Raw genomic sequence first — 23449 nt, 5'->3', positions numbered from 1 at the left:
CTTACTTTGTACCCACAGTAATGTCTGGATGGGGCAGGTGGTGGGAGAAAGGGGAGCTAATATAGCTTACATGCCTACTATGTGCTCTATACTGATATACATCTCAATTTAATTTAATTCTGAAGGTCCTTGCAAAAAAAAATGCGTTCTTATTTTGACTGCACACATCAGGAAAGTGAAGGTCCTACAAAATCCTAGAAGAGAAAAGAATTGATGAAAAAAAGAAGAAACAGAAATGGAGGAAGAAGGGCCAGAGGTATTGCGGAGAAGGACCCAGAAAACAGAGTCATTTATCTCCATACACGGGGCCTGATGTTCCCGGAAACAGCAGAATAGGGAGGAAGAACACACCAAAACTCTCAGTGAGTCCCAAATGAACAATCGAGCCTGTTCAGGGCGTCTCTTCTAGGCTGTGGGCTCTGATTAAAAAGGTTAAAGCAGCATCAACCAGATGTAGTTGTAGTCAGCCTGCAAACAGGATCCTTCTCAGTAACAGGAAGTGAATCCTGCCTGCTCATGCAATCACATGATCTGTTTTATTGGCCCAACAAGCGGCGAAAACATCGACAAAGAGCTGACTTCAGTCTTTCCCTGGACTTATGGAAATGGAGAAGCAACAGGAAAAAAATTGCTATGAATCACTGAGTAATCTAAACGCCATCTCAGCAAGAATTTGATGCAGAGCTAGATGGGATTTTTCATGAAACTTAGAAACTGGAGGTCTTGAACTCCAGTGATCTAAGGGTAAACTGTGATACGGCCAACTTTGAATAAGAATACTATGTCATAAGAAACGTCACTTATCGGAGTGCCTGGGTGGCTCAGATGGTTACATTTCTGCCTTCAGCTCAGGTCATGATCTCTAAGTCCTAGGATGGAGCCCCATGTCTGGCTCCCAGCTCAGTGGGGGGCCTGTTTCTGCCTCTCCCCCTGCCTGTGCTCTCTCTGACTCTCTCTCTCTCTCTCTCAAATGAATAAATAAAATCTTAAAAAAAAAAAAAGGAAATTTCACTTATTTTTAAAGGGGTAGGGTTAAGGTTTATAAATACAGCAATAGAAGACCAAAAAAATAAAAGCCTTTCTGAAAGATCTCTTAAACGCTGCAGCTCCCTTTCATCCCCGTCTGGTTCATATAAACTGACCTAAGGGCCTCCTGACCCTGTGCTGAGCACCATTATATGGATTATGTCACATTAACACCCAGAACTCCAACACACAGGTTAATTATTGTATTTTATAGAGAGAGAAAGAAGAAGCTTAAAGAAACCAGAATTCTGTTTTGGCAGATTGACCCCTCTAAAGGGTCAAAAGCATTTAGATCCAGGTGCATAAATCCCCTTTTTGTCCACGGCAATGTCCAGAGAGCGGTTCTATACCTGTGGCATGTGACCGTTAGTGGACAGCAAGAGCAAAGGGCCTGCCATAACATTCCCCCTGGGAGTGAGGGCGCTTGTCTGGGGAATGAGTTCTCAGCAATCATCTGTTGTTACCTCCCACTCCCACAGGCCCCCAGGGTTTAACCCATGTTGAAATGAGACTGTAAACATACTATGGGGTCCACCTTGCAGCTAACTTCCCCTCTTTCCTCAGGGGAGGACATTTTCATCACATCTGTGAATAGGCTGAGATGGGATCACGCAGCTCTCTAGGGACAGGATCTAGAGGGGCCAGGCCAGGGCTTGGGAGCAAATCCTGCTAAAATGAGATTCTCCTCATGCAATTCCATTGGCCTCATTTGGGAAAGCCAGGCCTCCGATGAAATCCAAGGAGAATTTATTTCGTGGCACTACAGATACTGGGAGAAAGGCAAGATGCCGTATCTTACATTCTTTCTGCACTTTGTGATACAGAGACTCTTCTCTGACTTGGGATCAGAGACAGTACGGGGGAGGGATGACTGACAGAAACGGCCATTGGCAAGAGTACCGCACAGGTGCAGAATCTAAGTGACTGCGATTATAGAGAACTTCTGTCCATTTTGATGGAGAACAGATTCCCCTTAGGGCCCAAATGATAGTTACCCATGCTCAGTCATTGGCGTGATGGTTGCAGCAACGAGACCTTGAAGCTTCTTCTTTGGGGAGGCCATTGAGCTGCTGAAAAAAGTCTGTAAAACACACAGTATAACTCTTCTCCTTCTTCAAGGAATGTCCATTAATGATAAAACTCCCAGGCAAAGTCCATTCCCAGTTTAGAACTGTGAAAAATGCTTACAAGTACACAAACACACAGAGCAATCGAAAATAATGTAACATGTAAAGCTTAATTCTGCAGAGGAAACTGTTTTTTCAGACAGGAGAAGGGGGGGAGACTAGAAGGGAGCAGTACCTGGGAAAGCACTAAGAGAAGGCTTCCCACATTGCCTACACAGCTAATTCAGGCAGTCTGAAACCTCAAAGAGCATGGGTAAACAACAGCAAACCCAAGAAAGAACATGAATGTAACTCAGGGAAGACAAGTATATAAAAAATTACTATTACTTAAATTGTAATTTGGTCAGGACAAAAGGGACATCCCTTTCTTTTTCCATATCTTCATTCTTTTAAGCAACAATCTCACCTAAAACCAACACTTAGGAGTTTTAAGGCTTCAGGGTGACTTTCTTCAGATTTTACCTAACTATCCTTTCATATTCTAATTTTGACCAGTTTTGCCCTTTTTTCCTACGTCTAGTAAGCCATGTAAACTCTATCATAATTGTCTATTCACCTCTCCCTGACTAGACCAAGCTCCCAAGGACAGGGAATACATTTCACTTGCCTTTGCTTTTCCTGCACTGAGTTACCTGCTGGATACCTTGTGTTCAATTAAAAAATGATGAATATGTAGGTAACTTAAGTGATGTTTCCAGATTGTAGCTGGGTGATGACTTCCACAGACAGGGAGATCACTGCTCAGAGACTCAACCTGACCCCACTCATCTGGGGCAAAAGGATCCCTCACCATCTGACAGAGGGTACACATATCATGCCAGTGGAAAAAAGTCTAGAAGTTGTGGAAAACAGGCAATGAGAGGCAACAGAGTATCCTAGTTAAAAGCCTGGATTCCACAGGCCGACTTCTGGTTCAGCTCTCAGCTTTGACACTTACTAATCACAGAAGTCTTATCATTTTTTGAGCTGTAAGACATAAAAAATTCAAAGCCACGAATGCAGAGTCTAACAACTGCAGAAGAAAATTAAGTATAATCAGAGTGTATTTGGTGACAACTGGACAAAAGATGGCTGGCTTAGAGCCAGCTTAGAGTAAGCACCAGTGATGTTTATGGGTAACAGAGAATATGGGGTATGTTATAGTCCTGAGGTCACTGGCATATTTAAAAACCCAATGCCCGCTATGCTTAAATTTTACTCACGTAATGTAATAATTACAAACAATCTCATTTTGTTTGCTCTTTATAACTGTTCATTTCGACTCCCTAAATGGGAGTATAAACTTACAGAGTACATATACTGTATCTTCTCCTTTTTCTGTATCTCCCAAGAGTTCTGGCTCTGGTAAGCCCTTGAAGCCAGAAACAGGACAAAACAAGGACAAAGACATGGAAGGGCACACTATGGCAGAATTCACTGCTTTTGTAGAAAGCCAATGTGAAACTTTCCCTTACAAACAGATACGTGTCCCTAGCAAAACTTGCTCCTGAAATTAAGCCCAAATCCTTCAAGTAGTTTTGCTCTGCACTGAAGGGCAATAAAGCAGAATATAAAAAACCTGATATACGGGATTCCAGGATTTCTCTGACTTTTCCTAGTTTGAAGATGAGACTAAAATCCTGTGGGAGGTTTTGAGAGATAAATGAAGTCCTTTGGGAAAACACAAGGCCATGACACAGGCCCTGTGTATCCCAGAGGAAGGTCTGTGCAGTAACTGAGACGGACGCTATGCCTGCTGCTTATCTTCACCAGGCACTCCTGCAAGTGTCCGAACTCAAGACACCTGCCAACTTGTCCCCCAAGATTTCTTCCTTTGTTCCTTAGAGCGGAGGGGTTGGAGCACTAGCTCTGGAGTCAGACATCCTGGCTCCAGCACTTACCAGCGGGGCAACCCTGGAACTGTTACTCACCTTCTCTGCGAGGCAGTTTTCACTCCCGTAAATAATAGTAGTCATATTTCAGAGGTTGTTGAGAGTAAAATGGATGAATTTTCATGGAATGATTAACAAGAGTGCCAGACACATAGTAAGTACAACCATGAAGTCTTCTCAGATGGCTACAGGACATTAGCAAGTATTACTATTTTTACCAGCACCCTCTTTCCTGTCATCTCAGCTTTACTGGTATTGCTTCTCTGACTCTCACTACTCTGGTCCATTCCGGGACTAAGCCATTTCAATGCTCTTAGCTTCCTTCCCAGCAATCCTCCCTCCCCCCGACCGCCCCTCTCAGAACTTACCCTTTGTTACTTCTTATCTAGACTGAAGGGCACAACCTCAGGTCCAAGGGGCCCAAAGGCACTCAAGAAGGTGCAAATGATAAGACGCTTACAAGCTAGGTTCAACACTAAAACCTCCTAATTCAAACTCTACCAGGTTGTTCCCCTTAGACTTCTGTATTCTGAGCTTTTAGCTGTATTTATTTCATACTTAGGGCAACCACGCTGATATTCTTAGGACTGTCAGAAGCTTGGATGGGTAGTTTTATATATGCTTTTGATTGAAAAAAATAAAATTAAGTGCATGTAGATGCAATTTGGTTAAAAATTTTCAAAAACACAGAGGCCGTAGGGGTATGGGGTCAGAGTTGGGAACTGTGCTAATCCCCACTCTCCTCCTCCAACCCACGTAGGCTGCCAGGTTAATCTGGCGGTACAGACATTTCTGGTCCTGCCTTTGCCGTGCTCAGAAAATGCCACTAACTCCTCCCTGGCTTCCATAGGAGAAATACCAAACTCCCTGGTGTATGTCTCTGCACGGATCTCTTCATGCCTGAAGTGCACTTGCTCAGCTGATCCCTGTTACTCGTTTCCATGTCTGGCCTGCTTTCTCCCTCCTGAGGCTCTCCCTTCTGGAATGACGTTATCTCCAACTTCAGACAACTTTTAAAACTCACTGAAAAGCTGGAGGACATCCTCTGACTCCCCAAGAGGAAGATAATTTCTTACTCCTCAAAATTCTCTCAAACACTTGTTTTTCCTTCAAAATTTTATCAGTTATTAGGGTAGTTTCCAGCTCTCTTCTAAGCGCAAGCCACCAGGGGGCAGGACCAGCTTAAAAAAAAACAAAAAACAAAACTATCTTTCTGCAGAGAGCAATAGACTAAGTGAGCAAAATTTGCTGACTTTGTGGACACTGAAACTCCAGGAAGAGATGAGGCAAAAGGATCACAGCACTAACAGATAATGGTTGCTATTTCATAAAATTGAATTTTTAAATAAACTTGGCAATATCCAGCTTTGGTATTCTTCACAGCTTGCATCACAAGCAAATGGTCAGAATGTTCTCCAGCCTATCTAAGGCTTAGTGTGAACATTGAATGTTAACACTGAACCGCTGGGGAGGGGGCATTACTCTTGAAACCCTGCACTAAGACAACACTTAGTCCAAAGAATTCAAGTTGCCTAAGTCAATTCTCTTAAAAGGACAAAGTTAAAAAGAACAACAACAACAACAAAAACAACCCCTGGGGGAGAAGAAGGATGCAGCTCTGGGTATGGTGAATGACTCGAGAAATACGTAGAAAAGAAAGAGAAAATGGAGAAAAAAAGCAACAGAAAAATAAAATGCAGAAATATAACCAAGTTCCCACAAATAAAAATGATTGGATCAAAGGCCCTCGCTAAAGTCTGTTTCGCTCCACCTCCGCCTCGGGTCACTTTGAGGCGAGGAGCCTTAGGGAAAGCTACGCGGTCCTAAAAGCATCCAGGGGAGTGGTCCCTCCGCCCGCGGCGGTGCGGACGCTCGCTCCAGGCGGAAGGGTGTCGCGTTCACACTTCCTCTAGCTCCGCGGTCCCAGCTCTTCTGCCCTCCCCTCTCCTCCGGGCCGTCCCCGTCCCAGCCCCGAGTCCCGTCCCCGCGCCCCTCTGCTCCCACGCCCCGGGGGGGCTGGTGGTCTCCCTCCGTCCCAACACCCCGCGCAAGCCGCGCTCACCGGATGCTCCCGGGTCCACCTCGCCCGCCGTGGCAGTCCCCGCCGTGGCTCCCCGCACCGCCGCCGCCGCTGCCACTCCGCGCCCCCGCCGCAGCCTTTGTCGCCCCGGCGGCCGCACCACGTGCCCCCACGCCCGGGGCCCGGGGCCGCGGCGGCGGCACCCGCCCCTGTACCCGCGGCGCGCGAGGAGGCGCGCCCCCGCAGAGTCGCGCGCCCCGCGTCCCCGAGACGCAGCGCGCGCGTGCAGACCCCCCCCGCCCCCGCCCCGCCCCGTCGGCGTTACCTAGTGGGTGTGGGTGAGGCGGCGAGGGGACGGCCAGCCCCTGAGCTGGCACCTGGGGATCCGTGCCTCGTGCTGCCGCGCGCCTGGATTCCGCGGGGGCAAGTCTCTTCCTCTTCTGCTCAGCCGGTCCTTCCGCTTGCGGACGCCTCCTGGGCTCTCTTGCGCCCGAACTTCTGTCCAGGGCCTGCGGCAACAGGTATTCGTGCTTGTGGGCTTTGAAATTCCTGCGGTTTCAGAGGCTTGCCTGCCCGTCGGGGATTTTGTGCTGTTCAGGCTGGTGCTGCTGCCCCAACCCCACCTGCTCTCCTGTTCAAAGGAGGTGACGGATAGTAAAAGCGGATTAGTTACTAAAGTGGCATATTTCCTTTATATTCTGGAGAACAGTTGAGTTTTGAAAGGGAGAAATAATTTTAAATAAAATATCTCTACTTGCAGGGATATCGAGAGTTCATTTTCTAATACGTACCGTGCTAATCAATCACACAGCCATAAACGAGTCCTCAGCTCCCTCTTGCAGAGGTGAATTAACCTCAATTTCCCATAAAAGGCAGTGGCCGAAGCTTATTTCATTTAGGGAAAATAAATTTCCCAAAGGGCTTTCTAGTTTGCACCATGCTTTTAAATCCGTTCTAGAGGTTCTTTCATTGCACACGACTCTAGAAATTAATTCATTAATCAATTAATAGAACAATCCTTTGTGGTGGGTACTGTTTTTTAAGTTCATATTTTACAGTTGAGAAAAGCATCATCCCATTCAGAGATGTAAAGAGTTTAAGTGATTTGCCAAAGGCCGTCGGCCCATGAGGAGTTGAAAGATGATTTGGATTCAAGTAGTCTGGAAGGTGATACTTTTAATCACTACTCTTTGTTATCCTGCAAAAAAAGAAAGGGAAAATCCTAGGTTTGTCTGGTAATGTTGACAAGAGTATTATATCCTAATGGGACAATGTTAGTAATTTTTTTTTCGAAGTCACACTTTAATGTATGCAAAATTAAATATTTCAGTACCCAAAATGTATAGTACATTAGGTTTAATATTGTCAACCAATAAACTAGTATGCTAAATGAATAAATCACTATTTAAATAAATATGGCAGTACAAAGCAATGCCTTCTAGTAATGTGTTAGGGTTTGCTAAGAAACACATGCTAAAATGGGATTTGATGTGTAGGAAATATATTAGGGGAGGGACCCAGAGAAAGCAGGGAGAGCCTTAATTATCATTCAGGGCTGACATCTGTGGAAGAAGCTGTGGAAAGAAGAGGGTGGGGAAGGAAGAGTCCCACTGGAATGAGGGAGGGAGCACATAATAGCCTCCACTCCATGCCCTTAAGAAACTCAAAGTTTCTCCAGTGAATTGTGGGGAAGACATTTATCTTTAAAAATATTTATGCCTGTGCAAAGATACAAAACACTGAGGGAGGGGAAGACCTTAATCTGGGCAGAGGGTTGAGGGTATGAGTATGTATATATGTGCGTGTATGATGAAGCAGGACGGTATTTCTTTTTTTTTTTTAAAGATTTTATTTATTTATTTGACAGAGATCACAAGCAGGCAGAGAAGCAGGTAGAGAGAGAGAGAGAGAGAGGGAAGCAGGCTCCCCGCTGAGCAGAGAGCCCGATGCGGGGCTCGATCCCAGGACCCTGGGATCATGACCTGAGCTGAAGGCAGAGGCTTTAACCCACTGAGCCACCCAGGCGCCCCAGGATGGTATTTCTGAAAAGTTTTCCGGGGGAGACCTGAGCTGTCTTAGAAAAGGAATAGGTCTTTGGAGAAGGAAGAGGTAGCAAACGGCTCACTACTGGCTGGGAGTCCTCTAACACTTATCTGATAAGTGGCATGAACTCTGTGACCTTTCTTCTGTTGTTATACAGTATTATTATCATATTTAAAGATTTTATTTATTTATTTGACAGATTACTAGTAGGCAGAGAGGCAGGCAGAGAGAGAAGGGGAAGCAGGCTCCCCGCTGAGCAGAGAGCCTGATGCGGGGCTCTATCCCAGGACCCAGAGATCATGACCCTAGCCTAAGGCAGAGGCTTAACCCACTGAGCCACCCAGGTGCCCCATTATACAGTATTATTTAATCATCATTACATTTCATGCTTTTATTTCTTGTCCCCCAACTCCACTGTGAGGTGCTCAAGCCAGGTACCGTGTCCTATTTCTTTGCTTTTTTCCCACAGTGCAAAGTGCAGTGCTTGTCCACCTGCAGGCCAAGAGGGAGGGATTTGGAGACATTTACTCCCTTCAACTCTCCTTTGTCTTAAAAAAATATATATTGGGGTTCCACATTATATTGTATTCATTACAATTCAAGTTTGAAACTCAGTGACGTGAAGGAAAGAGCTTGGGGGGTGAGGGATACACTGCACTGTAATTGATCAGACTGGCCCCATGTTCCATCCTTGGAGAGGACACAGGAGCCCTATCACAGCCTCCTGAACTGATGTGGGGAAAGGGTGGTTTCCCAGAAGATTTCCCCTCACCATCTTGTAATGATCCTGAAAGGCTCTAGTACCAATTCCGGTGTGTGGGGGGTATTCCCCACACTAAGAAAAAAAAGTTCTCTGACACCACCTGGGTGTCCTACAATTTAACTCAATTCTGATACTATCTACTCAGATAGTATCGGATTCCACAGATTAAGGGTTCAGTCCTACAAGTCTGCCTTCCCCACTCCACCCCCGCCTTCAGACACATCAGACCCAGGCTCTTACCTATGCTTCTGATCCACTGACTATAAACCAGTCCCTTTCTTTGATTAATTTGCTACAGCAGCTCACAGAACTCAAGGAAACATTTTACTTACAGATCACCTTTTATAAAAGGATATAACTTGGGAATAGCCCCGTGAAAGAGATGCCTAGGGCAAGGGATGGGGAAAGGCCTCATAGTTTCCATGTTTTCTCTGAGTAGAAGGGCACCACTCTCCTAAAATCTCCCTGTTCATCAACTGGAAACCCTCCGAAAGCCCTTCTTTTTGGATTTTTATGGGGGCTTCATCACAGAGGCATGATTGATTAAATCACTGGCCATTGGTGATTAATTCAACTTTGGAGAAGGTTGCTGAGTGGAACTGCAAGTTTCAACCTTCTAATCACGTGGTGGTTCTCCTGGCAACCAGCCCCCACCCTAAGGCGCTTTCCCCAAAGTCATCTTATTAACATAACAAAAGACTTTAATTGCCGTCATCTCTTAGAAAATGCCAAGAGTTTAGGAGCTCTGTGCTGGAAATGGAAGACCAAATACACATTTTTTATTATAAATCACAATATCGCAGTCTTCCTTACTAGAAGAGAGGAAATGGATTATAGACAGACAGAATACTGCTGCATAAGGGAACTTTCATGAAGGAAGGAGAATGTAATTTGGATCTTGGAAGTGTTGCTATCCATTGTGGGCCGGAAAGGGTTCTGTCCATAGGTGAGCTAGAAGAGTCGTTTGCATTTCTTGTAAAGACATAACCAAGTCACAGGTATGAGAATTGCTCCTGGAAATTCTGGTTGTGTGTGTGTGTTGGTGTGGTTGATGGAAAACCCAAAGTTTATTTTCTGCATCAAAGTCCAGAGATCTTCAGAGCAGGGAACAGGCCATGACTAGACGTGGGACAGATTGTTGGTCCCCAGGACAAAGACCCTTTCAGAGTTTTCTTTCTGAGACTGAATGCCAATTAGTAGAGGGACATCTCTTAAGGGGAGAAAAGTCCTATGCAGAAACTGGGCTTCAGAGAACCGTTTGGGGAAAAGATAGTTCTGAAAACAGTCACGCTCAACTGTCTCCTGGCCCCACCCTTTGGCGAACACATACGGGGTTCCAGCACAAAGGAAAAAATGGACAGAACAGGCAATTCCACATGTGGGACTCTTAACCTGGGATCCGTGACTCCAGATTTTTATTTTTAATAGCAATAATCTTAATCTTTTAATAATACTAATTTTTATTGAGTTAATATTCAATACTGTACAATTCAGCTATTTTTAGCATATTTCAATATTCTCTACTATGATGTCACAGAATTGCTCAACCATTGCTGTAATCAATTTTAGAGCAAGTTCATGATCCCCCCAACAATCCATACAGTTAATAGTCAATCCTCGTTCCCTTCCTCCTTCTGACCCCTGGCTCTAAGCAACCATTAATCTTTTTGTTTTTATAGATTTGCCTGTTCTAGACATTTCATATACATGTATATGTATATACATATACATATGTATGGTACATTGTATAGTCTTTTTGTATACGTTGTATACATTGTATAGTCTTTTTGTCTGGCTTCAAGTTTTCAAGATTCATCCATATTGCAGAGGAATCAGTACTTCTTCATTTATAGCCAAATAATATTCCATTGTATGGGTATACCACATTTTATTCATTGAGTTCTTTGAACATTTGAGTTCTTTCTGTTTTATGACTATTATGGTAATGCTACTATTGTCATGATGGATTTTAGACCTCCTGGAATATTGTGGTATCTTTTTTCCAGTGGAGTTAGTTTATAGCATTTTGGCCTCTGTTTAGTTTTTCCAAAGCCCCAAGTCCTTATCAAGATCAGGGTTCTTACCTGTGCCCAGGCTGCTCTTCTGCAGGCTGATTGCTACTCAATCTTCGGATCTTGGCCCAAATGTAACCTTCCTGAGAAGTTAACTGGTGCAGGTCCTCCTCACAGCACCCAGTGCTTTCCCTTGCTATCACAGTTCATTAATGTGTTCAGTGCTCTCCATTAGTTGGTTAAGTTTCATGAGGACAGTGATCTGTTCTCTTCCTTGGGACACATAGAGTGCCTGCTACATGGTGGGCACTCCATGAGTCATTGAAGTAGTACCCAGTGCAGAATGAATCTTGATAAGTGAGAGCAGATCCTAGCTCTGTTGCCTGAACATAGACTTTTGAATTGATGGGAGGAGGGTACCTCCTTATTGATGGGTGTTGACTGGTGTTAATACAAGAGTCAGGACCCCTGTGACCAAGAGGGATGGTGTCAACACAGCGAATGAGAACTAGGGAGTGTCAGGGACACAGGAGCCAGATGAAGAGGACTATAATCCTCTCTGAGAGCAAGAAAGATTGCTGACGTGGATTAAATCTAGGGGACGTTGCCTTGTTGCTGATGTTGAGACCCTCTTTCTGAATTGTATCTATGGACTGATATGCCAATGTCATTGATTTATCGTCCCCTAATAATTGGAAAACCCTTTGAAAATTTGGGCCTAGTTTGATGACTGGCAAGGAGGAATTATAAGGGTACCATAGTTTGAAAACAGAAAAGGAGGGGCGCCTGGGTGGCTCAGTGGGTTAAGCCTCTGCCTCAGTAAGCTAAGCCTGCCTCTGCCTTCAGCTCAGGTCATGATCTCAGGGTCCTGGGATCGAGCTCCGCATCAGGCTCTCTGCTTGGCGGGGAGTCTGCTTCTCCCCCCTCCGCCCCACCTGCCTCTGCCTACTTGTGATCTCTGTCAAATAAATAAATAAAATCTTTGAAAAAAAAAAAACAGAAAAGGAAATTAATATTAATTTTGCTTGGCGGGGCTTCTTTGAAAATATTAAAATAATTACAGAGGCAAAACTTCCTTTTGAAGGATGTTCAGCCTGTATTAGGTATTGCCTAGAGGCATGTTAGGCTGTTGGCAGTCACACAAGTGAGTCTGTTCTACTTGCAACAGCACTCTGGAAGGTTCCGCAGGGATCTCAGAGAAATAAACACGTCTTCCAAAACATGAACTTCCAAAGTTCAGGAGCTGCTCATGTTATGAATTAGGTGAAAACTCACCACTAGGTGACAGTCTGTCAGCAGAAATTGCTTTCTCATTTAAAGATTTTTTCCCAGCTGGAAGTTTCTGGGAATATCCGTAAAAATAAAAATATTAGGTAATCTTTTTCTGACCCCATTTCCCTATCCTCCTTTTCCCAAAAACCTATGGAGCTGACATCTGTGAAACATCCTTCCGTAATCTCTGCCTCAGTATTAAAATAATGAAAAAATGGTGAATGGAAAATCACACAGAAATCAGACAAAGGAAATTCAGTCCCCCATAAACCAGTTCTTGGGTTTTGGAAGTAAATATGGCAATGAAAAGAGCACACTCCACTGAGTGTGGCTTTTTGATAAGTAGAGGATGCTTAAATCTGGTTCCAGTTTAGTTTATAAGTATTTACTCCCTCATGAATATAACTCTGCTTCCTTTCAGCATTCGAAGTGAAGATGGAGCTCTTAGGAGAAATATATTTTAGCTTATTTTTGAAGAACTTTCATTTTATGTCCTTTTTGAGTAAAGGGAAGACTCCTGGAGCGCGTTCAGGGAGGTAAGCAACTTGCAATTTCCTTTGTTTCCACCCAAGGCTGCCTCAGTTCTCAGTAACAGCTGAGCTCAAGCACTAACAGTCTGGGCTCAGGGAAGTTTGGGCCCCTCCTGCCAGCTGGTAGCAGGGGGCGGGAGCTTAGATGGCTTCTGCAGGGGCTTGGGGGAAATTCTGTTGGTCCTGACCCTCCACATTCCCTCTGCCAAGCCATCCGGGCGCTGCTATCTTGGATTGGCAGACTCCGCTTCCCAAGATATTTCTACTGTCCCCATCGACCGGGTTCTTCTGGGCCTCCCTGAAAGTTCCCATTAGTTATTCTAAAGTTTGTTGTTCTGTGCTCTGTTTCTCAGGTTAGGTATCTTAGTTACAGCTAAATTCTGTCAACTCCAAAAGAAATGCCTACAATCTATATTTGACCATACATTTAAAGGTGGCCCAACTAGGTTTAAAAAAAAAAAAGGAAGAAAAAAAAGCAAACTACAGAACAGTATTTATTCAATTCTTCCATTTGTATTAAAGGGGGGAAAAAAAGGTGTGTGTCGAGGCATACCTGTATCTGTAGGTCTGTTATCTGGAAGGGTAACAGTGATATTCAAATATTTAACAATGGAGTCAGTCCTGGGAAAAGGGATGGCTGCTGGTTTTAGGTCTGGAAGCATGCTGCAAATTCTCATGTATCTAAGCTTTAACTCTTTAATGGCTGATTAAAATTCTTGGAGGGGGGCAGCGCTCAAGGGGCTTCCAGGAGCAGCTGTTTGCCCATGTAGAGCGTCTTTAAGCAGTTAACAAAGTGCACTTCTGCTAGTGGATGATGGCAGCTCTCAGCCTGTTCTCCTGGGAGTGGGGAGGGGGCGGATCAAGGGTGGGAGAGACTTCTATCTCAGTGTGCCCTTTAGTACGGTTTGGAATGTTTGGTTATTGTTGTCGTTGTTTGAATTCTATTCAGTCATGGACTCCGAGATCGAATTTAATTTTGTTTGGCTCAGGGGATAAGTCTTATTTTTAGAATGTGGATCTGGACATTTCTGTCTAGTCATCCGACTCCAGTCTGCCTACAGACTCAGGGCTGCTCTCTTTAATGCCTTCTTGCGGGAAGCTCCCTGACCCAGAGCTTTGCCTACACCCCTCAGCTCCCCTGGCAGACCCCCTTACACCAGCACTCAGTCCCCACCGCAGGTCCTCAGCTTTGCTGTCTGAATCTCGTTTTGTTACTTACCCTGAACCTTTGTCTCTCTACCTCACCAGACCTCAGTTCCATCACTAACTAGCACAGACATTGCTCTGCTTTTTCTCGAGACCAGAAAGTAAGTGTTTTTTTGTGTCCACACAATTCTTGTGTCTGGAGAACCTGTACTTCCCTACGTTTTATCTCAGTATCAGCCCTCATGGTAATGGTTATTGTAACCATGGTAATAACTCACATTGCATTGGTTTGTGCCTCCACCTGCCTTGTGCAGAACCGCCCCTGCCTCCAAGTCTTCCCTGGGGGTTTGTCTGGGAGGCAGGGTGGTTCTTGCACTGGGCCCCTTTCCATCCTCTCCTGTTCTGCTTTTGAGCTCCTTGCTGGTGTCCTCTGCTGTGAAGCCACTGGGGGGCAGTGTCTGGCCTCAGCCTCAGCCACAGCCACAGCCACTCTCACCCAAGGTTGCTCTCTCCTGGTGCCTTAAGGTGTGGAGAGGAGCCCTTTCTCTTCTGGCTTGCCACATTCTGGCACCTGAAAGCAGCATGACGTGTGTTCAGTGTCTCACTGAGTCCCCTCCCTCTTCATCTGGAGGATCTGCCTCCAAAGGGCTCAGGTATGAGTCAATTGAACCAAGGCAGGGAACCAAAGACGGAGAGACAAGGCATTTTTTCCTTTCCATCCCAAAGCTACCCTTCCTGTCCTCCTTCTTCCACCCAAGGCTGCCACAAAACTGTGTTTAAGCAGTGGCTTCCTTGAGTCTAATCAGCTCCTACTCAGGTCAACTGTTCCCTTAGATTTATCAAACAAAGTTGATCCCTTGGGGTGGGCACCGCTGGGCTCACTCAGGCTGGCAGCCTGGTCACACATGTTGTATTCACACTCACCTCACTGTGTGGTAATTACCCATTGGCATGTCTGCTTCCCCATTTGACTGCTGGCTCCTCCGGTATGAGCTCCTGACTGTGTGGGATTCATCTGTATGGCCAGCACCCAGTTCCTGCCTATCATGTGGCAGACCTTGATCAATATTTTTTGAAGAATAATCAAACACAGTCATTTTGCAAAGATATGCAAAAGAAAACCTCTTCTCTTTACCAGAGGGACAACCAGGCAACACACGCAGGGGAGGGGAGCTATTCTTAAAAGGGACATCCCCTACCCTACAAAATAGCCCTTCAAGGCTCTCTGGGCTCCTTAGGTCCTCAGGGGAGGGCAGCACTTCTGGGAGAGGCTTGCATTGGTCTTGTTTGGAGAGAATAGCATGTTGAACAACCGCTTGACTGGTTACATCGTATTGTGCACCTGCCAATTGAAAAAACAAGGACAAAAACACGAGACGGTACAGTATGGCAAAACATATTGATTGGAAAGGGAAAAGGCAGATGACATACAGGGACAGAACGTTTTATTTGTATCATCCCAAATTCAGAGAAACGTGGTTAACTCAGGGTTCCAGTCACCTGAATGTTCACAGCAGAGGTAAAAGTGACAGACTGAGGCATGAATCTGCTAATGCTGGATATCGGGTGTTTCCTCTCTTATTATTTACTAGAAGTAAGTCTGATGTCATGTGAAAGACTACTAAGTGTAAACGACCCTTTGACACAAGAAAGATAAAGAAATTGTGTAACTACCTGACTTTAGTCTCTGAGAGGCAAACCCACGAATCATAGCTGAAGCAGACACTCTTCAACTCGCTTGTGCGACTAACAGAGGTACTAATTATGTTCATTTTAATAATAATGATATTTAACACTTACCTCAAGGTGTAGCATTTGCAGAAATTAGAAAAAAGTAAGAATATTCCAACAGGCTTATGGATACTTGGTGGCAGTATCCCAACTAATCAGTCATTGGAATCATTTCGGAGATGAGCAACAAGGGTTTAATTGTAGGGAGAGGGATTAAACAATGTGTGGAAGGTCACACAGGTGGTAAGAAGTCTCTCGTTCTAAAGCATGACCTCTTTCTCTGCACAACAGCACCTCCCTCATTGGAGAATGTGACAGTGTAAAATCTTCAGATGAAAAACATGTGATTCTCATATGATTTGAAAAACGGTATTGTCTGGTCACATGGTTTGGTTTTCCCTGTTCAATGTACATAGAAAACCTTGGAAACTAAATGACTGGCTAGGTGACAGAGCCGGTGGTACTGAAGGGGAGTGGTGGGAATGACCAGAGCACGGGGCCTCGTGCCCCTCAGCGCCTTCCTTCTCGTGAGTTCTCTGTAGCTCCGCCTACTTAGAGCCCATCACAAAGTCAATCTACCCCTCTCCCAGCCCACCCACCCACCAGAGAAGCACGCAGCATTTGTCGAAAGCCCACTTTGTTGTTCCTAGGGCAGTGTTTGGAATGCTAGAGCAGCACCAGACAGGGCCCCTTGCCACCCTGGTGCTTGTAATCTAGGCGGAGAGACAAGGCAAAAATACGTGACACAATTACAGAATCTGACAGAATGTAATAAAGTGCTAAATTGTGTGGTACAGACAATTAGGGAACAAGACAGTATATAATAAAGTGCTAATTGTGTGGTACAGACAATAAGTATAATAGGAGTTCAGTGAAGGGATGGATGCGTGTGGGCTGTAGTCTTCAGGGAAGGCTTCTCATCATGTCAGGGCTGCCGTGTTTATCTGGTGCATGATGGGAAGCTGAATATGAAATAGAGGACGGATGAACAGCAGCATAACTGTGCTGTACTGTGGTATCTCTTCTCAGTCTGGATGAGGGCAGAAAGGGAGAGAATCCTTTGAGAGGTGGCATTCACCCTTTAAAACAAAAATGAAATAGAGAAATATCTTATTTTCTCTATTAATTATGTCACAGAAAATTTCCACAGAAACTTAAAATCATATTTTAAATTGAATGATGTTCTTCATTGGACAAGGAGAGTTCTGTGTTTACAGAAATCATGTTTAAATCCTTTTCGTTCATGAAGAGTACTTCTGTCTGACACATAATCACTCACTAGTTTATGCGAGACTCCTTAAAGGAGGTAGATAGATACTCTGGTAGACTAGTGGTGGACTGATAAACCGTTTGAAGGTAACTCGGCAGTGGGTACCTCAAACCTTGAAGATGTGCCCATTCTTGAGTCGACCAGTTTTACTTTGGGAATTTACCCTGATGAAGTAATCATGGCTGACTGCAGTAACTCCTCTACAAGGATTGTTATCATAGAGTTGAGAGAAGCTGGGGAGAATCTAAATGCCCCCCGAAAAGAGGACTAACGACATAAATGAACATATTTATAAAAATGGAATGTGTAGTCACTACAGTGTTACCATGCAAAACCATTGAATGTGGTAGGAAATGTTCACAATATATAGATAAGTGAAAAAAGAAAATTTCACAACTCCTAGAGTATGATTCCATTTTGGTGAAACATATGTTTTATGCAGAGAAACATATCTCAGTGGTGAAGATATATATTACTTTCTCTTCTTTATGCTTTTGTGAAATTTCCAAATGTTTTCCAAGCTACATGGTTTACTCTGAAATAAAACATGTATTAAAATCCTGTGGTTCTCTGATTTGATTTGGAGGTTTGGAGGGTCATAATTTGGATTGTCATCAACCATTGAGTTTCCTTACGGTGGGGTAGACCTGTCCTGGGAGGGTTCCTACAGACCTCGGAGGTAGAGGCAGAGGTAGAGATGGAGGTGGAGATAGGTTAGAGCCGCAGATCCCATGCAGCAAAGAATTTCTGGACCAAGAGACAAGCTTCAGAAGCATTATTCCATTTTTCTACAAATAATAAATAATTCCTTGTATACCTTATTTGCATGAACTCACATCAAACTAGGAAATAATGAGAGGTATGCATACTCTTTAAGGCTTATACGACATGAATTTTTAGCAGCAGAGCCTGTCAGGGGACGGAAAGCTCAGGGCATGGATCAGAATACTAAAAAAAAAAAAGTTTAGATGTGCCAAAGCAGAGTTTCAAAAATTGTGGTGTTCTAAAAATGCTTATCTTGAGCAAATCAGTACCTTTAACCCAGAGAATACAAAAACAGGAAGTTAAATTTCATTTGAGAACATGTTAAAAGCCCAGATTTGAACACTTGGGCCCAGGCTAAATTAGGCCCTGCCTGGAAACCATGTGGGGGATGTGGAATTGTTGAAAAACATCAGAAAATATCTGGGAAGGATTTTGGAATTTTTGGTCCAGGGGATTTTCCGTGTCTAAAGTGAAAACAAAATCTTCTCTTTCTATTCTGAGAACTTTATTTAGAACTGTGTTGAAGGGGGCCTTTCTCTGAAAGATTTCAGTACAAAAGCACTGTATTTTCTCATCCGATGACTTGGTGTCTTCCATTTTCTAGATTTTGACTAATTTAAGGTCTTAAAATATACATGTTTCAACCCCTTTTAGTTAATAATTTTCTATTTTTACCTTCCCATCTAGCTTTTCATCTTGTAGTTGGCCCAGTGAAAATAAAGTGCAGTAAAGTCAGAATTTCACCGCCTTTCCTATGCCCCCCCAAATAGAAGGGAAATCCTTGGATACTCAGGTTCTTGGGAAGCCAAACCTTAGCTAAAAATGGGACATGTTTGCTTCTCTTGGAGAATCCATGCTGTAGGAAAATTTCCTTTTGCCAAAATGGGCTGTATCCCCAGAACTCAAGTTCCTGCACATTCCCTTGTCTTTCAGTTAATTTGGATGATTAATCCGTCCGTGCTCCAGGCTTTCCATTGGATGGCATAGTACAGTGCTCTTCTGAAATATTTGTGACAACTAGCAGCAGCCTGAGGTGACATGGACAAGACTTCCCTCCCTCTACTGCCGCATAGAAAGCCTAGATAAAATGTGGCAGAAATGTCAAATATTTATATACAGCCACTCTTGAAAAAAGTAAGGGCAATAGTCTCATTCTTAGCAGGAAAAAGGAACTCAGAGCCAGTGTGATAACTCTAGCTAATGTGGCTAGAACTACATTTAAGTCCTAGAATCTGCAAGTTCAGATATTGAGGCCATGTAGGGACAGGATATGTGGCCCCAAGGCCAAGTTTAGGCAGGGCACTGTGACTAGGGTTGTCAGATTTAGCATTTTTTAAAAGTACAAGATGCAGGGGTGCCAGGACGGCTCAGTTGGTTAAGCGTCAGACTTTTGACTTTGACTCAGGTCATGATCTCAGGGTTTTGAGATCAAGCCCTGCTTGCTGGAGATTCTCTCTGTCCCCATCCCACCCCCATATGCACTCTCTCTCTAAAAAGATAAAAAAAATAAATATAAGTACAGGTAATCAATGAATACTTTTAAGAAAATATATAAGTATGTTCCAAAAGTTGAATGGGACATACGTGTACTAAAGAAATGTTTGTCTGACATTCCTATGTAACCAGGTGTTCCGTATTTTATCTGACAACTCCCTGGCAGAGTTCTCTCCATAAACCTGGAGGCCCGGGGTGGGGGTGGGGGTGTGCCTCATCCATGAAGGGATTGGGTAACTACCTGACTATAAATACCTTCTGGAAACATTCACAACTGTTGTAGGGAAACAGAAAGGAAGCTTTCATTGATCTGGGGCTGTTGGTGGGAAAATGAAGTGTCCCCCAGGCCTTACCATGAGTTAATTGTAGGATTCAAATTTATGTAAGCTATGGGATATAGAAATCTCAGCCTGAGAAATTACCATAAAAAACTGGTCTAGGACCTTGGAAACCTTAGAATTTTACCAGAGACAAACTGCTGTGTTCAGGGTATTTCTACCTTTACCGCACAGATATTCATTGGGATAACTAGTCCTGCTGAAGATGAAGTGTTAATAAAAAATTACAAACCAAATGAAGAAATGAATCACCCTGATGGGGAACCTGGAGATAAACAGGAAAAGTTCGTTACCCCAAAACTGACCTAACCTAAAAAATCTGAAAGAGGTTATGATATAAGTGTCTTTTGAATGTCAAAGACATGAAGGAATGGACTGAAAGAACAGCTTATTATGAAAAAAGAGCAAGTTTATTTGAAAAAGAACCAAATCGAAAGTATAGAATTAAAAATGTATTTGCTGACATTAGAAATTCGAAGGGACCCATTCAGTGCCGCATTAGACTTCTGAAGTGAACAAGTGAACTATAAAAAAGAACTAAGACATTCATCTAGAATGCAGCATGTAGAAATAATGAGGGAGAAAAATAGGAACATGAATAAGAGAAATGGAGGTTAAAATGAGGTCACGTGTGCATATGTGTGCGTGTACACACACCCACCTACATACACATACACACACGAAGGAATGCATAAGGAAAGGGGGAGTAGAGAGAACAGACGTACAATTGCTAAGATATAATAGAAATTGCTTTAAAAAAAAGACTCTAAAATATAGAGGCCTAAAGAAGATAGAGATTTATTTCCCATATAACAGTCTAGATGCTGGTGAGCAGCTCCGTTATTTTAATCTGTGGCTTCTATTTCAGGATCCCACATGGTTTCTTTAGCTCTGGTCCTTGGGTCTGCATCCTAAACAGGGGTGGAAGCGGTGGGGTGGGGGGGTATTGCAGGGAAGGGAAAGAGTCATGTCTTGCCTGTGTCTTTTTTTTTTTTTTTAAAGATTTTATTTATTTGACAGAGAGAGAGATCACAAGTAGAGAGGGAGAGAGGAGGAAGCAGGCTCCCCGCCCAGCAGAGAGCCCGATGTGGGACTCGATCCCAGGACCCCGAGATCATGACCCGAGCCGAATGCAGAGGCCCAACCCACTGAGCCACCCAGGCAGCCCTTGCCTATGTCTTTTAAAAGGATTATCAAGAAGATGCACATAACACTTTAACTAATACAGACCCATTAGGGAGGCAGGGAGAGGTTCTATGTTCCCAGGAAAAAAAAAAAAAAAAAAAAGTGGTAGTTCTTCTCCCAAAGGAAATAGGGAAGAGTGGATATGAGAGGACAGCTAGGAGTTCACCCTGCAGAGGGTAAGGCAGCGCTAGAAGTCATGAGGTGGAGTTTTCCAGAATTGATGAAAGATAAGGGTCCTAAGAGTAAAAAGCATATCCCAAGCAAGGTAACTAAGAACAAATCTCACCATGGACTGCTATTGCTGACTATTAAAGAAAAATAAAAAGATTAACCACTAGAAAAAAGTAGATTAATCACAAACGAAGGCCAAGTAGATTGATAGTAAACTTTATCAGCCTCAACAGACACTAGAAAACAAATAGTATCTTCAAAGGAATCTGTATCCAACTGAACTGTCATTCAAGAATGAGGAAAAAATAAAGGCGTTTTCTGATAAATAATTTATAAATAGACGCTTGCTGAAAGAGCTACAAAAGAATATATTTTTGTAAGACGGACGTTGACTACACAAGGAAAGTGTGGGATGCAAGAAACAATTGGTAACCTCCTCCCTGTATAATATTCTTAAACTCAATGACGCTTAAAAACTCATCTCAAAATATAGAAAGCAAAAATCTGGGAGGGTTCTGAAGATGAGAGGTAAGCACATCAGGTCAGAAGATTGGGGTTGTGGCCTCTGCTATAACACTTTATTTTTCAGAATTTCAGTAAGACTATATATTTCTATCATTTTAACCTCAAAAAAACCCCAGCAACAACTCAACTCTGATCACTAGTTTTATGGTCTTGCGGTATAATCTTTCTGATTTAGAGGTGGGCTTTAGGATTTAAATCTTTCCGATTTAGAGGTGGGATTGTCCTGGTTCAGAGCCTTGCTCTCTCATTGACCAGTTTTGTGATTGTCAGCAGTTTAACCTCCTGAAGCTCAGTTTCCATACCTGAGAAATAGCAAAAATAATCGCATTAGAGTTCCTGTGTTAGAGTTCTCGAAGCAACAGAGGCTGACTCTTGCTGAATAAATGGAAAAGCATTTTATTTAAAAAGTATCAGGTGGATCCCAGCACTGTTGAGTACACTGGAAAACTGGGTTTGAGGCCAACTCTTGGGGTACAAGACCCCAAACCAAGCCAAGGATCTGATAGGAAACTCCTGCTGCTCCACGGCTGCTGCTTCTACGTCAGAAAAATACTATCGCAATCCCTCTGGAACAGTCACCACAAAAAAACTGGACACCTCTGCCTCGCCCTCACCAGCAAAGACACAATGATGGAAGGTCCATGTAGAGCCTCTTTCTGTTTGTTGCTTACTTCTGAATCAGTAGCTTATGGTGGTGTCCCTGAAGGGCAGGAACTAATCCGTGTGCCTGAATCCTAAGATTGTAGATTGCATTCTGACTTGTATGTTGCAGTGGTGATGACTCATGATTTGACTTTTCCCCCAAATACAGGAAGGAGACTCAAAAAAGATAATATGCTGCCATGAATAGGATAGATGCCCATAACAGTAATAGTAATAGTAACAGTAACAGTAACAGTACTGTTTGGGGAACCACCACTTTGAGAGTCTTGCTAGGGGATGGATCTTAATCCTATAGCAGAAGCCAAAAGAAGACCAGATGCTGTTTCACTTGAAATCTTGACATGAGACTTAGTATATGGACAGGAGACAAGCTCTTGTCCTGAGATGTCCAACAGTAAGAATGACAGAAGGAAGCAGGGGCAGTTTGGTCATCATTCTAATGGCGGTGGAGTGGATGGCTATGATGTTCCGCTTCCAATGTTCAGTAGCAATGATGACAATAAGGTGCTAAGTCCACAGCTCTTATCACAGCTCTCCACTGCACGATGAACATCTTTTTCCTTCTCTGGAAATGGGTGTGCCTTACTTTAGAGGGTGTGTGTAAGCATTCGTCAGGATATGCTCTGAAAAAGGCCTCTGAGAACCACCAAGCACTTAATCTGTATTTCACCTATCACAACTGCCAGCCTTAGGAACATAGCATAATATTTAAAGTTCCAGAAGAGAAGGAGCAATCCATTTAAACATTAAGAGAATACATAAAACAGGTAGGAGGAAACAAAGACTGTTCATTCACTTGACCATTATTATTCATTGACCATTACAGGATTATAAATGCAACACTACATTTGCTCAGCTGGGACAAATGACAGATCACCTATTTTGACAAGTGGGTTATTCCATCATAATATTAGTGTGCAATTGAGATGTTTGAATTCCAGCTATAATATGTCTTTTTGAATATATCCATCTGTGGCTCCAGAGAAGGCTGATTCAAAATTCCCTGGCATATTACAGTTACTCTCGGTTTAAAAAAAAACAACAACTTGACACCTCATTATCCGAACTTTGTGCGGTAGGAATATACAATTTACCAAGGTTTTTCACCTTGTGTTTCTATCTGCATAGTACTGTATCTCTGTAATGTGTGTGTGTGTGTGTGTGTGTGTGTGTGTGTGGTGGCAGTCATCTTTTTGTGGCATTTGGCATGGAAAGTGATGGCTGGGGGACTCTTCAGGCCTTTTGGGCTCAGTGAGTGGTGTGCTGGCAAGCCAGCTTTTGGAGAGGAAAAAAACCCCTCTAATTTATAGCATTTGTCAGTTACCAGGGTGAAATACTCCCACCGTAGCTAATTTCAAGCTACCAATATGATGTCACAAAACATGGGGTTGGGAGGACTTGTGCAAAATCAGTTCTAGCTAGCTAGAGGCAGCCAGCTCCCAAACATGCCACTGTTTGCATTGTAAGTGTTTGCTCTTAAGGTAAGAAAACTCCATG

General features: G+C 43.5%; 1 protein-coding gene across 1 annotated transcript in view; it reads right to left on the bottom strand.

Annotated features, from left to right (window-relative positions):
* LOC111150727 (N-acetylneuraminate pyruvate lyase) overlaps nucleotides 1–6133 on the bottom strand; it is a 34672-nt gene extending 28539 nt beyond the window's left edge. Inside the window, exons 1-2 of the mRNA XM_022508292.1 lie at nucleotides 6087–6133; nucleotides 2022–2107 (exon numbers count right to left, since the gene is read on the bottom strand). Coding sequence (XP_022364000.1) covers nucleotides 2022–2089 — 68 coding nt within the window. The 5' untranslated portion in view covers nucleotides 2090–2107; nucleotides 6087–6133. The remainder of the gene's footprint in view (nucleotides 1–2021; nucleotides 2108–6086) is intronic.
* Between the last annotated feature and the right edge of the window lie 17316 nt (nucleotides 6134–23449).

The sequence above is a fragment of the Enhydra lutris genome, unplaced genomic scaffold (genome assembly GCF_002288905.1).
Source record: "Enhydra lutris kenyoni isolate GAN:26980312 unplaced genomic scaffold, ASM228890v2 scaffoldscaffold24, whole genome shotgun sequence".
Classification (NCBI taxonomy): domain Eukaryota; kingdom Metazoa; phylum Chordata; class Mammalia; order Carnivora; family Mustelidae; genus Enhydra; species Enhydra lutris.
The sequence above is the reverse complement of the archived record's forward strand: the minus strand, read 5'-3'. Positions and strand labels throughout refer to the sequence as shown.